This window comes from Rosa rugosa, chromosome 6 (genome assembly GCF_958449725.1).
Source record: "Rosa rugosa chromosome 6, drRosRugo1.1, whole genome shotgun sequence".
Lineage (NCBI taxonomy): Eukaryota > Viridiplantae > Streptophyta > Magnoliopsida > Rosales > Rosaceae > Rosa > Rosa rugosa.
Genome location: NC_084825.1, coordinates 26,157,424 through 26,171,327, shown reverse-complemented (window position 1 = coordinate 26,171,327; position 13,904 = coordinate 26,157,424). Strand labels below are relative to the sequence as shown.

The 13,904-nt window shown below is 37.8% G+C and overlaps 2 protein-coding genes and 2 long non-coding RNA genes across 4 annotated transcripts; 1 reads left to right on the top strand and 3 right to left on the bottom strand.

Annotated features, from left to right (window-relative positions):
- Positions 1–211: 211 nt before the first annotated feature.
- On the bottom strand, positions 212–1,198 carry LOC133716491 (receptor-like protein 7). The gene has a single exon (XM_062143192.1). The coding sequence runs from the start codon at positions 1,196–1,198 to the stop codon at positions 212–214; it is 987 nt and encodes a 328-aa protein (XP_061999176.1).
- Positions 1,199–5,825: 4,627 nt separating this feature from the next.
- On the top strand, positions 5,826–6,553 carry LOC133714231 (uncharacterized). The gene is made up of 3 exons (XR_009848502.1): positions 5,826–6,030; positions 6,144–6,269; positions 6,496–6,553. It is a non-coding gene; the product is annotated as an uncharacterized LOC133714231 (long non-coding RNA).
- A 1,805-nt stretch (positions 6,554–8,358) lies between these two features.
- Positions 8,359–11,352, bottom strand: LOC133716490 (receptor-like protein 49). The gene has a single exon (XM_062143191.1). The coding sequence runs from the start codon at positions 11,350–11,352 to the stop codon at positions 8,359–8,361; it is 2,994 nt and encodes a 997-aa protein (XP_061999175.1).
- Positions 11,353–11,908: 556 nt separating this feature from the next.
- On the bottom strand, positions 11,909–13,631 carry LOC133715690 (uncharacterized). Its single transcript, XR_009849176.1, has 4 exons — positions 13,549–13,631; positions 12,964–13,012; positions 12,794–12,878; positions 11,909–12,512 (listed from the first exon to the last, which is right to left on the bottom strand). It is a non-coding gene; the product is annotated as an uncharacterized LOC133715690 (long non-coding RNA).
- Between the last annotated feature and the right edge of the window lie 273 nt (positions 13,632–13,904).

Here is a 13,904-nt window from a genome sequence, read left to right as displayed (position 1 = left end):
TTTTCACAATCACTCCATAGAACACATTGTGGTCCATTGTCAAAATTTTCAACTCAGGGAGAGCCCCCAACCAAACAGGGAAGGTATCATTAAATTTATTGTGTGAAAGGACTAAACTTTGAAGACTTGCACAATTTGCCAGTGACCTCGGTAGTTGCCCATGAAAATTGTTGTGACCAATATCCATCATCCTTAAATTGCTTCCATTGGACTATGATTGAGGAAGATTTCCATGAAATGAGTTGTTTCCAAGTTTGAGATATTCCAGATTAACACTAAAGTCTCCCCCACACTGCGGTAGGTCGCCAATCAACTTGTTGTTTGAAAAATCAATGTATCTAAGAGAAGTCAGAGTGCAAATCATTGGTGAAACTTGTCCCCTTAATTTGTTGTTTGCAATGTTATAGTATTGTAGAGATGGTGAAGGTAACAATAATAATTCCTGAAACATGTTGAATGATAGGTCTAACAATTGTAGCTCAACCCAGGGAAGGACAGCTGGAGATTTCTCGAAGCCTGACAGGAAGTTATGAGAAATGTTAATATATTGCAGAGTTTTAGTGCTTGTGTTCCATATCCATTTTGGTACGTGGCCTTGCAATTTGTTTCTAGAGAGATCTAACTGTAACAATGCTTCTTGAGATCTTAGGAAATCTGGGAACTCTCTTATGTTGCACCCACCCAATCCTAGATACTCAAACTTTGGAAGTACAATAGTTGCATTATTCAAAAATCTAGATTCTGCGAGCAATTCCAAATTATTATGAGACAGATATAGGGAGGTGAGTTTTTGTAGGTTAAGAAACTTCTGTAACTCTATAGTACCACTCAAATTATTACGATCTAGATAAAGGGTTTGAAGATTCATGAGATTGAATAAGGTTTGGGGAACTGAACCATGAAAATAATTACTAGAAAGTAATAGATGTGTAAGTTGGGTAAGGTTTCCCCATGTAGCTGCAGGAATTTGACCATTGAACTTATTTTGTGAAAGGTCCAAATAGATGAGATCCCTAAGATTACCAAGCGACAATGGTATTGGACCTTCAGAAATATTGCAAGAACCCACATCCAACTCTTTCAGTGAATGAAACCTATCTATCAAAGAAGGTAGGTTTATGAAAAAATTAGTGGTCGAGAGTTTGAGTGACATGAGATCATGACTACTTCCACTATAATCATCAGGAAAATACCCCATGAGTGCGGGGTTGTATCTCACACTAAGAACATTCAAATTCTGTAATTTAAAGATTCTTCCTGGTAATTTTCCGAACAGGCCGCAATCATCAAGGGAGAGGGATGTCAAAAGAGATAAATTTGTCAGGGTGTTGGGTGCTCTGGAATCTGGATGATATATGAATGAAAGAAAGATCAAGTGTTTCTAGGCCAGTTAAATTTTGAGCTAGGCTTCTTAACAATTCTTCATTGGAAAACAAATCATAATTGAAAGATAGATCGAGGGAAGACAACTTAGACAGTTGTGAAACTTCAGATGGGACGTGATCAGCAAAGACAGAGAAAGAGAGGTTGAGATACCTGAGCCTTGGAAAGTTCCTAATGCTAGTAGGAATTGGAGATCCTATGAAGTCATTATCAGCGAGGTTCAGACGCTGAAGATGAACAAGACTAAATAAGGTGCTGTTGGCGCTGAAAGAGCCAGAGAGACAACTGCTACTAACATCAAGCCCAATCACATGCCCCGTCTTCTCATCACACTCTACACCATCCCATGAGCAACAACTGCTATTTTGATCCCTTGCAGATTTCCATGAAGAAATCTTTGGATAAGCACCATCAACTGAAGCACTTTTGTTAATGACAAAGCTTTGCTTGAATTGCAGCAAAGCAGAGATCTCGCCATCATGACAAGTAGGAGTATGTGACTGCAAAGAGTTGGCCACAACAAGTTGTGTTGTAAGGATATAAATGGACATAGCTATTAAGCAGAGAGATGATAACCTCATGATTTATGTGTAATTTGATAAAACTCAGATTAAAGGGAATGAGGTATTTATAGACTGTACCAATTCAATCGTCCTTGATCAAACAAGATAGCAGTGTAAAATCAGGTTCCTGCCTATTGCTCTTTTCTTTCGTGAGTGGACATATCAGTGGATCACTTGTAATTAATCTTTGTATTCATTTGTCTTTTTGACGAAGAGAACATAAACTAATAAGCAAATGGACCTTCTCTCATTGGATAGATCCTTGTAGTTTCTTGTATTTCCCCTTTTTTTATATTTTATATTTTTACTTAGACTATACCCAGCAAAAATAAACAGTAAAGTAGTGGTTACAATTGCATGCGGAAAGGTTGCTTTGTGTATTACGTGTACTATTGTTTAATTATCAGCTAATGGTTAACCCATTACCATTAGTCAAAAATAAAAGCATCAGAAAGTGGGACTAAAACAAAACAACAGTAAAAGAATTGTTTAATTTTAGGGTAGTGCTTTGGTACCCAACCAACATGTCTTAGCTAATCATGCTTTGCACTCGAATGAGAGTCAAAGTTGGTTTGCTGTTGCGCCCGAGTGTGTTCGGGATGCCATTCTAAGTGATTGTAATCACTAATTGATTCAATGAATTCCAGTTCAAAAAAAAAAAAAAAAATTCAAAATTATATCTTGGTATTTTTTTTCCCACCAATAACAACACTAAAAGTATCCAACAATAATATTTACAATTTGATTTCTACAGATACTGCTCAAGCTACATTTGCCCTAACTTAAATGACATTCTACAGTCACAAGTACTTTTGTTTTGTATCATGTAGCTTGGTATAATGGCCTTTAATGCTTTTTGAAAAAGCAAGCAAAGTCTTACAGATCATTTACAAATCTAACTCAAAATAATCCAAATCTAAGACCTTAAGCATCTCAACAGCTACATTTCAGAACTGTAGATCAAACTTCTTTTGCAGCATCTACATATTACTGCTCCTCAATCATGAATAGTCGGATAATTTTTTTCAAATCAATCTAAAGAGGGAAGGCCTGCAAAACAAATAATAAGGCAACTGTCAGTGACAACAAATATGCGCATATTTGTTGTCACTGACAGTTGCCTTATTATTTGTGCAAACAATGCTCTTGACACTGATTAGCAAACAAATGCTACTGAAGCTTAATAGCAAATAATACTATTGATGTTTAATAGCAAATAATGATATGTGAATCAATAGCAATTTACTTTCTCAAAACACCATAACTCAAAGCAAATACATAATTGTGTCTTTTTTTATTTGGGGAGTGAAACTGACACTCCTTTTTTTTTTTTTTTTTGCAAACCTAATCCCTAATTTACAGTGTCTCTTATTGTTACCTTTGATTTTATTAAAAAATTTCTTTGAGCAATAGGTAGCTGCTTTTTTCCCCTTAGGAAGATTATTCATTCTGATATCTATTACTGTATTACCATACATAAGCTTCATATCAATCCTTACAATTATACAAACTTAACGTAAAACTGTACAAACAGTGAAAAAAAAAAGACTAAAAAAAAAACAGAGAGAAAAAGAAAACACATACAAACAATTCTAATTGAATGAGACAATTAAATTTAGACTTAGAAATACATGTACAGATCTTTCTAATTCCATATCTTGCAGAGGTGTTTGTGACTCTGTACTTGAGGGAAAAGGTAGGAATTAAATTAGACACCATGATCGAAGGTGAATCAAAGCCGTTTATGATCCATGCAACGATAACAGAATCCACCTAAGTAATAAACAGCATAAAACTAATGGATTGTATGGTACATGGAGACCAGTGAGATCAAAACGACATATTTCTATGACAAAAAAGTCAAAAAGCTGCTCGGCTGCTCCCTACATCAACTCAACCCTTCCGCAGCCTTACATGCAAAGCCATGCAAAAACTTGAGGCCAGTTATCGGGCATTCAAACATAAGCTTTCAAGATCTTTATACTCTATAGTCTAATCTACAACTTGTCTTGGTGCTCAAACATAAACTAAGGGACATTCTGATAACCTGTTACCCGTCAATGTTATGGCCTTTCAGTTTTTTTTTTCCCCTTCTGTTTTTTTTGTAAGAAAATTTCACTAAAACTGAAACAAAATAGTTCTACTACACAAGCAGCTGACCAGGAGTTCACACTAAAAGAAGAAAAAGTATAACAGATATCGAACACCACAGAACCAAAAAAAGAACTAGAAGATCCCAAGTAATATAAGCCTTCCAGTCAAACATATACTAGACCGTTTACAATTATGTCGTAAACTACATGTTTCACAAACCTGGGTGCTTTGAACTTAATTGTTCACAATGGACTGAAGGCTTCTGTACAACCCATCTCTTATGATGCTTTCTCTTTAAATATGGTCTGGGCACTGCATATAAACATAAACAAAGAATTCATTTAAACAATGGTGCTGTAGCTACAAGAGACAAAACATAAACAAAGTAGACTACAACAGACTAGCCTATAAAACACTTCTAGTCCACATCTTTTGTTTCTTGTTATTGTTCCCTATTCCAATAAAAAGTCCATTTCTTGCTACTTTTATTCTTTTCACAAGTTGAAGACAACCTATTTGGACACTATATGAACCTCGAAAATTTCATTGTGATAGGTGAACTTACCAGAATTAAAACAAGCATCAATGATCCAGGGTAGGTTGAAACCAGTTAATTAAAACAAGTTGTGGCATTTGCATACATGAAATATCTGCATGGAGTTAAAAGATAATATATAAAGAGATAAGCAATAATATGCAATAGGATTGAAGACCTAATTTGATCAAGAAACCTTACACGTTACTAAGACCTAGCTCTTTAACCCAGACATCAGCATGCTTGACCATCTACATCAGGAAAAGAAAAACATTACTATATTTAACCAGACGTAATACTGAAACGAGGAATGAGGATCAATTAATCGTACAATAACTTAATCAGAAGAACTTTTGAGTGTACCAAAATTAGCCCAAGAGTTTTTCTGTCGTATTTCCAGTCCCAGATAATATCTCACAACTATTAGCGAGCCAGATGAGAAATCTGCTGCTATCTAAGAATTTTTACATCGTAGACTAATAAATAAATAAAATACAATAAGTACTCTCTCTCTCTCTCTCTCTCACTCACTCACTCACTCGCACACAATGATGATGATAAACACCTTAAAACATGAAGGACAATTTGAAATACTGTCCCTATAAAATGAGCCGTGGTTATGATATTACTAACGCCTGTACCTTAGGAGGTAGTTTAGCCTTCCACGTTACAGAAGAGGGAGAGGATATTGTCCATCACATGTAATACCAAAACACAAGCTGAATGTGTTTCTGTGAGTAAGTAATAAGTAATAAGTAAGGTAAGCAGCCAAAAGTGTTAGAAATTAGAGTACATATAGAAATTTTCTATGATCCCTAAGAATAAAGTCAGATGGCTCTATAAACACCAAAAGTGTTAAAAAGAGGCAAAAAGGGCTCCAACAGATCTGTTAATATCATTCATAATATGTTTAACAAACAGCTGTCGATCGATATGGACATCCCTAGAGCAAGGGCTATGATAATATTGACAGAAGATGTAAAACTGATGCATGGGAGAGTAAGCAGTGATGTCCTGGGACAAAAGGTTTATGGAAAAGTTTGGACTAAAACTAACATACTCCGTAACCAGGGGCGGATCTACGCTATATAGGCTTAAGCCTAGACAACTTTTTGGCCAAAAAACGACAAAGTATATATGTTTTTTTTTTTTGGGAATAACAAAGTATATATGTATCTATCTGACTTCAGCCCATACCCAAAGAAAAAAAAAAAGAAAAAAAGGTTTCTCCGCGTTCTCCCCCAGCCACATCTTCGAGAGTTTGAGACGTCATCACGTCAAGCAGTCCTCTGACTCCTCTCATCTCTTCGCGACTTCGCGTCCACTGGTCCTCCCATATTTTGCACAGATCGGAAATATCAGAGTATCAGGTGATTCAGGTCCGCCTTTTCTTCTCCAATCTCCACCTCTCCCTTCCATTGCTCGATCTAATGCCCAACTGCCCAACAGCCCAAGGTTTCTCTCACTCTCCTAGTCTCCTTTCCGCCAATTTCTTATCTTGTTCGATTTTCTTAATGTGGGTTCACTGGGTATATTCCATTTCACTGGGTATCTTGTTCGATTTGCAGATTTGCAGAGATTCTTGGCTTCTTGCAGAGTTGCATACTGGAGTGACCGAAGAGTTGGCTGATTGGCTGGGTTTCTGGAAGAGTTCTGGACTTCTGGCCCTCCATCACTCCATGGCTCCATGAATTGTGAGTTGGGATTTTGAGTTTTGGGTATAAGTTGATGATTGGGATTGTTGGATTTGTTTAGGGGATATCGGTTTTGGCCTTTTGGGTTTGTTTCACTCGGCTTAGTCAGTTTATTTGTGCAGTAGGCTAATATTGTTCAATGCGGTTGATAATGCATTTTCACCCCTGACAAGATATAAAACAATATTTGATATTGTTTTTGGACTTAATTGACTGTAGCCTGTAGGCTGAAGTGCTGAACTGTACAAAGAAGGGGAGGCTGGGGAGCTATTTGATATTTTGATATTATTGTTTTACAACAAATGTATGCTTGTAGTTTTTAATTTACGGAGTCTGGTTTTATGTCCCCTCTGTTGTATGTTTTGATTGAAAATAATAAAGGCGTGAGGATGAGCCTCCCACTGGGTTTCAAACCTCAAAAAAAAAAAAAAAAAATTAGTGTGCTTCTAATTAGCCTAGACAGCTCTTGGATCCTGGATCCGCCACTGTCCGTAACAACTTCCTGTTTTGTATCTATGAGGTTGTTCGTCTCTTTAAAGTCAAGTAGCTCAATAAACATTCCACAAATGCTAAAAATTAAAAAGGAAGTAAGTGTCCAACAGATCTTTTATTTGTAGTCATAAATTCATAATATGGGTTAATCAAGAGCTGTTGATCATGACAAGATGTCTATTAGAAACATCATCCATATTGAGTCATACATTAAACATAACAGATAGAAGGGATTTAACCAAATCCCAACTTCTTCTTTACCTAAATTAAAATTATTGTTCTTGGCATCGAATTGAAGAACCGAAATCTGGAGGAAATGCTAATTGCTTATAATTGAGAATCACTAGGACTACAACTATAAACAGACATGAGAGAGAGTTCATTAGTAAAGGAATAAGAATGGTACCCCTTCCAATATCCACCACCAGTGCCCATCTTGGGTCCCTGACGTCCGGAGGCTCACTCGTCTCAAACTGATCAAACAATTTCATGGCTTCCCATACTTCTCCCTTCTTACAAAGCCAGTATATGAGCGTGCCCGATACGGCATTATCCGGCGTGCAATTCTTCTTTAAAAGCCTCTTCCACAGTTCACAAGCATCCTCCACCTTCCCTTCGCAACACAAACACCAATCACCTAACAACAAAGCTTTGTGCTCGGTATGTACCTCTTCTCCACCATATCATCAAGCAAATTAACCGCTTCGCCCGACTTCTTTTCCTTACAATAAGCTTCAATCATAACCCCATAAGTAACCTCATTGGCGCCAACCCCATTATCCTCCAGCTCATCTATTACCTTAATAGCCTCAACCAGCTTCCCCTGCTTCACATACCCATCCATCAATATAGTATAAGTAGTCACATCAGGAAACCACCCTCTGTCCAAAATCTCACCAAACACCCTCTTGGCACCAACCATATCGCGCCGCGACACATAACCGCCCAAAATGGTTGTAAAAGTCACCACATTGGGCACAAATCCCATCGCAGGCATTTCGTCGAGCACCTGGTGTGCAGTCTCCAAATCATTTCTCTTGCACAGTGCTTTGATCAATATATTACAACTAAACACATTCGGAGCGTTGCAATCCGGATTTCGGAATGGTAATAAATGTCTTGAATGCGAGTTTGGGGCTTGAAACGACGCCGTAATTGGCTCCCAATCTGTTCAAGGGAAACTGTTTTCAGAATATGAAACTATTTTGGCTTCACCTAAAACTGACTTGAAAACACTCTATTTTGCTCTGTTTCTGTATCTGGATTGTGATTTATATTTATGCTTTCGACAAAAAATACCATGTCCTAACAGAATTTGAGTAAGAGTTAATATTATTTGATTTATTTCATGATGTTATTTCATATGATTAACAAGAAAGATGGAATTGAACTTATTTAAAACATATACCTCTTTTTGATCTTGTGATGTTTGCTACCACAAATAAAGAGGGATTGCAGAACCGTACAAAGTAAAACTCCTTAAAGTTATTGATACTGAACATTACAAATCCTCCCTAGCTAAGAATGCATACATCTAAGAAATTGGAAACACAACTTAAAAACAAAGAGCAACACATGATCAGTACCCATCAAACACTCAATTTCTAGGCTTCCTTATCCTTTTCCAAAACATGATCAGTACTGCAACAATCTCAATGAACCACACATTCCACTTGGTAATCACAAAGTCTGCAAGAACCACTCCCACCAACAAGCCACTCCCTGACCCTGCCACAACAAATTTCCAATCCAATTCAATTCCAGAGCCCGAGTCATTATCTTCTGATGTTGAAGGTGGAAGTTGAGTGCCCTCAGAATTTCCACATTTCTTTGGCAAGAAATCTCCGCACAATCCTTGGTTTCCCTGATATGAAGTGCTGTCAAATGTAGTGAAGTGGATTCCTCGTGGTACAGGGCCTGTGAGATTGTTGTGAGAGACATTGAACTTTGAGAGAGAATCAAGTTGTGCCAGTTGCTGAGGAATCTCACCAGAGAGCTTGTTATGTGAAAGATCCAACGATTCAAGCCTTGATAAGTTACTCAAGGATGATGGGATGTGACCCGTGAGAATGTTATTGGAGAGATTGAGTGACCAAATCCCCTGGAGTTTCCCAATGAATTCAGGAATCTTGCCTTCAAAATTGTTGCTTGAGATGTCAATGAGTATCAAGTCCTCTCGAACTCTTGGGTAGTATATCTCAACACCTTTACAGATTATCGTGATTGAGTAATACCCAACTTTAAATGAATAAAACTGGTAATACTCCAAATCATGAGTGATAGTTGTTGTCCCATTTCCAGAAAAAATGTATTCAAATGGAAACTGACCTGAGAAATTATTGTAAGACAAATCAAGAATACGCAGCATCGGAAAATGAAGATTCTTCTTATTAGGTTTCAGAATCACTCCATAGAACACATTGTGGTCCATTGTCAAAATTTTCAACTCAGGGAGAGCCCCCATCCAAACGGGGAAGGTATCATTAAATTTATTGTGTGAAAGGACTAAACTTTCAAGACTTGCACAATTCGCCAGTGACCTTGGTAGTTGCCCATGGAAATTGTTGTGACCAATATCTATCATCCTTAAATTGCTTCCATTGGTGTATGATTGAGGAAGATTTCCATGAAATGAATTGTTTCCAAGTTTCAGATATTCCAGACTCGCACTAAAATTTCCCCCACACTGCGGTAAGTTGCCAATCAACTTGTTGTTTGACAAATCAAGGTATCCAAGAAAAGTCATATTGCAAATCATTGGTGAAACTTGTCCGGTCAATTTGTTGTTTGCAATGTTATAGTACCAGAAGGATGTTGAAGGGAACAGTAATAATTCACGAAACATGTTGAATGACAGGTCTAAGTATCGTGGGTTAACCAAGGGAAGGACAGCTGCAGTTTTCTCAAAGCCTGACAGGAAGTTATGAGAAATGTTGATGTAAGACAGAGTTTCAGTGCTTATGTTCCACATCCATTTTGGTACTTGGCCTTGCAATTTGTTTCCAGAGAGATCTAACTCAAACAATGCTTCTTGAGATCTTAGGAAATTTGGGAACTCACGTATGTTGCACCCACCCAATCCTAGATACTCAAACTTTGGAAGTACAGTCGTTGCATTATTCAAAAATCTAGATTCTGGGAGCAATTCTAGATTATTATTAGATAGATCTAGAGAGGTGAGTTTTTGTAGGTTAAGAAACTTCTGGAACTCTAGTGTACCACTCAAATTATTACGATGTAGAAGAAGGGTTTGAAGATTCGTGAGATTGAATAAACATTGGGGGACTGAACCATGAAAATAATTATTAGAAAGTGATAGATATGTAAGTTGGGTAAGGTTTCCCAACATAGCTGTAGGGATTTGACCATTGAACTTATTATATGAAAGGTCCAAATAGATGAGATCCCTAAGATTACCAAGTGACAATGGTACTGGACCTTCTGAAATTTTGCATGAACTCACACCCAACTCTTTCAGTGAAGGAAACCTTTCTATCAAGGAAGGGAGGTCTATGAAAAAATTAGTGGACGAGAGTTTGAGTGACATGAGATCAGGACTACTTCCAGTATAGTCATCAGGAAAATACCCCGTGAGAGCAGGGTTGTACCTCACATCAAGAACCTTCAAATTCTTTAATTTAAAGATTCTTCCTGGTAATTTGCCAGACAGGCCGCAACCATCAAGGGTGAGGGATGTCAAAAGAGACAAATATGTCAGGGTGTCGGGTACTGTGGATGATATATTAATGAAAGAAAGATCAAGTGTTTCTAGGGCAGTTGAATTTTGAGCTAGGCTTCTTAACAATTCTTCATTGGAAAATATCCCCGTTAGAGCTGAGTTGTCCCTCACACTAAGAACCTTCAAATTCTGTAATTTAAAGATTCTTCCTGGTAATTTGCCAAAGAGGCCGCATCTATCAAGCGTGAGGGATGTCAAATGAGACAAATTTGCCAAGGTGTCGGGTACTGTGGATGATATATTAATGGAAGAAAGATCAAGTGTTTCTAGGCCAGTTAAATTTTGAGCTAGGCTTCTCAACAATTCCTCATTGGAAAACATGTCATCATTGAGAGATAGATCTAGGGAAGACAACTTAGACAGTTGTGAAACTTCAGATGGGACATGACCAGAAAAGACAGAGACAGAGAGGTTGAGATACCTGAGCCTTGGAAAGTTCCTAATGCTAGTAGGAATTTGAGAGAGATTGAAGTGATTATCAGCGAGGTTCAGACGCTGAAGATGAACTAGACTGAATAAGGTGTTGTTGGAGTTGAAAAAGCCATAGAGACAACTGCTACTAAGATCAAGCCCAATCACGTGACCCGTCTTCTCATCACACTCTACGCCATCCCATGAGCAACAACTGCTGTTTGATTTCCATGAAGAGATCTTTGGATAAGCACCCTTGACTGAAGCAAACTTTCTAATGACAAAACTTTGCTTGAATTGCAGCAAGGCATAGATCTCGTCATCATGGCAAGTAGGAGTATTATATGACTGCAAAGAGTCGGCCACCACAAGATGGAACAACACAATTGTTGAAAGGATATAGATGGACACAGTTATTAAGCATAGAGATGATAACCCCATGATTTATGTTTAATTTGATAAAATCCAGATTAAATGGAATGAGGTATTTTTAGACTGAACCAATCGTCCTTGATCAAACAAGTCAACAGTGTAAGAAACGCGTTCATGCCTTTTGCTCTCTTTTCTTTTGTGGGTGGACACATCAATGGATGACTTATAATTAACCTTTTGCCTTTTGTTGTATGAATGAATGAAAACTTGAAAAATGTTCAATTAATATTTGTACTCATTTGTCTTTTTGACGAAGAAAAAATAAACCAATTAGCAAACATACCTTCTCTCATTGGATGGATCCTTGTAGTTTCTTGTCTTTCCCCTTACTACTTTTTTGAGGGACGACTTCTCAGAGTAGTGGGAAGCTTGTGGTTGGTGGCCTGGTGGGAAACCACATATAATTCAGCTTGATTTTTTGTACACGTTTATTATTTAAACCATGTTTTTGAAGAATAACAATAGCTTTTCACACACATTGTCAGTTTTGTAAATTATGAAAATTAGAAATATGATGGCTTTTTATTATTTTGGTCACCTTATGACATGATATAATTGGCTCCAAATCGAAAACACCATTCAGATTGCAATAAACCAGCTGAGAGTTCAACAGTGATGTGTTATACTAGTATGAAAATCTAGCATCTAGTGCGTGTATGCTCCAAAACGCCCTCTAAAGACGAAATGCAATGTGAAGCATGCTGCACAACCTCCATTTCCTTTTGTACAAACGCACTTCCAGTTCCTCTCTAATGCTATGATCACATCCCACATGGATGTGCGCCAATGTTCCACTCTCTAATTAAAGACTAGGTTATAAGCATGGGTCAACGTCCTTGTGACACACACAAACAACTCTGCTACCAAACGTATGCTCCAAAACGCCCTCTAAAGACGGCAAGCAATGTAAAGCATCAGACCCGCACAACCTCAACTTAGAGGGGTTTTATGTGTCAACCCTTCACATTACTTTTACGGGTCAACGTCCTTGTGATACACAAAAACAACCCTATTAGCAAACGTACGCTTCCATAATTTCCTTTGTCCAAACGCGCTCCCAGTTCTTCTCTAATGCTATGATCACAACCCACATATGCGCCAATTTGCTCTCTTATTAACACTGGGTAATGCTTTTATGGGTCAGCGTCTCGTGAAGTATGGTCTGGGCACTGCATGTAAACATAAACAAAGAATTCATTCAAATGATAGTGATGCAGCCACAAGAGACAAAACATAAACAAAGTAGACTACAACAGACTAGCCTATAAAAGACTTCTAGTTCACAGCTTTTGTTTCTCGTTTATTGTTCCCTATTCCAATAAAAAGTTCATTGCTTATAAAAACAGATGGTGCTTCAGCCATATATATAAATATTTTTCATAAGTTGAAGACAACCACTTTGGACAGTATTCATAAAACTTAAAAATTTCAGTGTGATAGGTGAACTTACCAGGATTAAAACAAGCATCAATGATCCGGGGTAGGTAGAAACCAGTTGATTAAAACAAGCCGTAGCATTTGCATACGTGAAATATCTGCATGGAGTTAAATACGATATATAAAGAGATAATCAATAATATGCAATAGGATTGAAGACCTAATTTGATCGAGAAACCTTACACATTACAAAGAGGTAGTCTTAAACCCAGACATCAGCATGCTTGACCATCTACATGAGGAAAAGAAAAACATGACTATATTTAACACAGACGTAATATTGAAACGAGAAATGAGGATCAATTAATTATACAATAACTTAATCAGAAGAACTTTCGAGTGTATCAAAATTAGCCCCAGTGTTTTTCTGTCGTATTTCCAGTCCCAAATAATATCTCAAAACTAAGTTTCTTTAGCAAGCCAGATGAGAAATCTGCTGCTACCTCACAACTAATTGTATGGTCTCTCTCTCTCTCTCTCTCTCTCTCTCTCTCTCTCCCTCCCTCCCTCCCTCCCTCCCTCCCTCCCTCCGTCTCCATCTCCCTCTCTCTCTCACACACACACACACAATCTCTCTCTCTCTCTCTCTCTCTCTCTCTCCCTCCCTCCCTCCCTCCCTCTCCATCTCCCTCCCTCCCTCTCCATCTCCCTCTCTCTCTCTCACACACACACACAATGATGATGAAAAACACCTTAAAACATGAAGGACAATTTGAAATACTGTCCTGATAAACTGAGCAATGGTTATGATAATACTAACGCCTATACCTTAGGAGGTAGTTTAGCTTTCCACATTACACAAGAGGGAGAGGAGATTGCCCATCAAATGTAATACCAAAACACAAGCTGAATGTGCGTGGGAGTAAGTAATAAGTAAGGTAAGCAGCGATGCCATAGCGTAAATTAGAGTAGATACAGCAATTTTCTAAGATCCCAAAGAATAAAGTCAGATAGCTCAGTACACCAAAAGCGTTAAAAAGAGGCAATAGGGCTCCCAAAGGACCTGTAAATATCATTCATAATATGTTTAAGAAAGAGCTCTGGATATGGGCATCCCTGGAGCAAGGGCTATGATAATATTCACAGAAGATGAAAAACTGAGGCAAGACCTTTGCTTAGTTGCG

What these genes read in the sequence shown, in the direction of transcription:
- LOC133716490 (XM_062143191.1), bottom strand. Translation starts at nt 11,352, where the DNA reads ATGGGGTTATCATCTCTATGCTTAATAACTGTGTCCATCTATATCCTT.
- LOC133716491 (XM_062143192.1), bottom strand. Translation starts at nt 1,198, where the DNA reads ATGGGGTATTTTCCTGATGATTATAGTGGAAGTAGTCATGATCTCATG.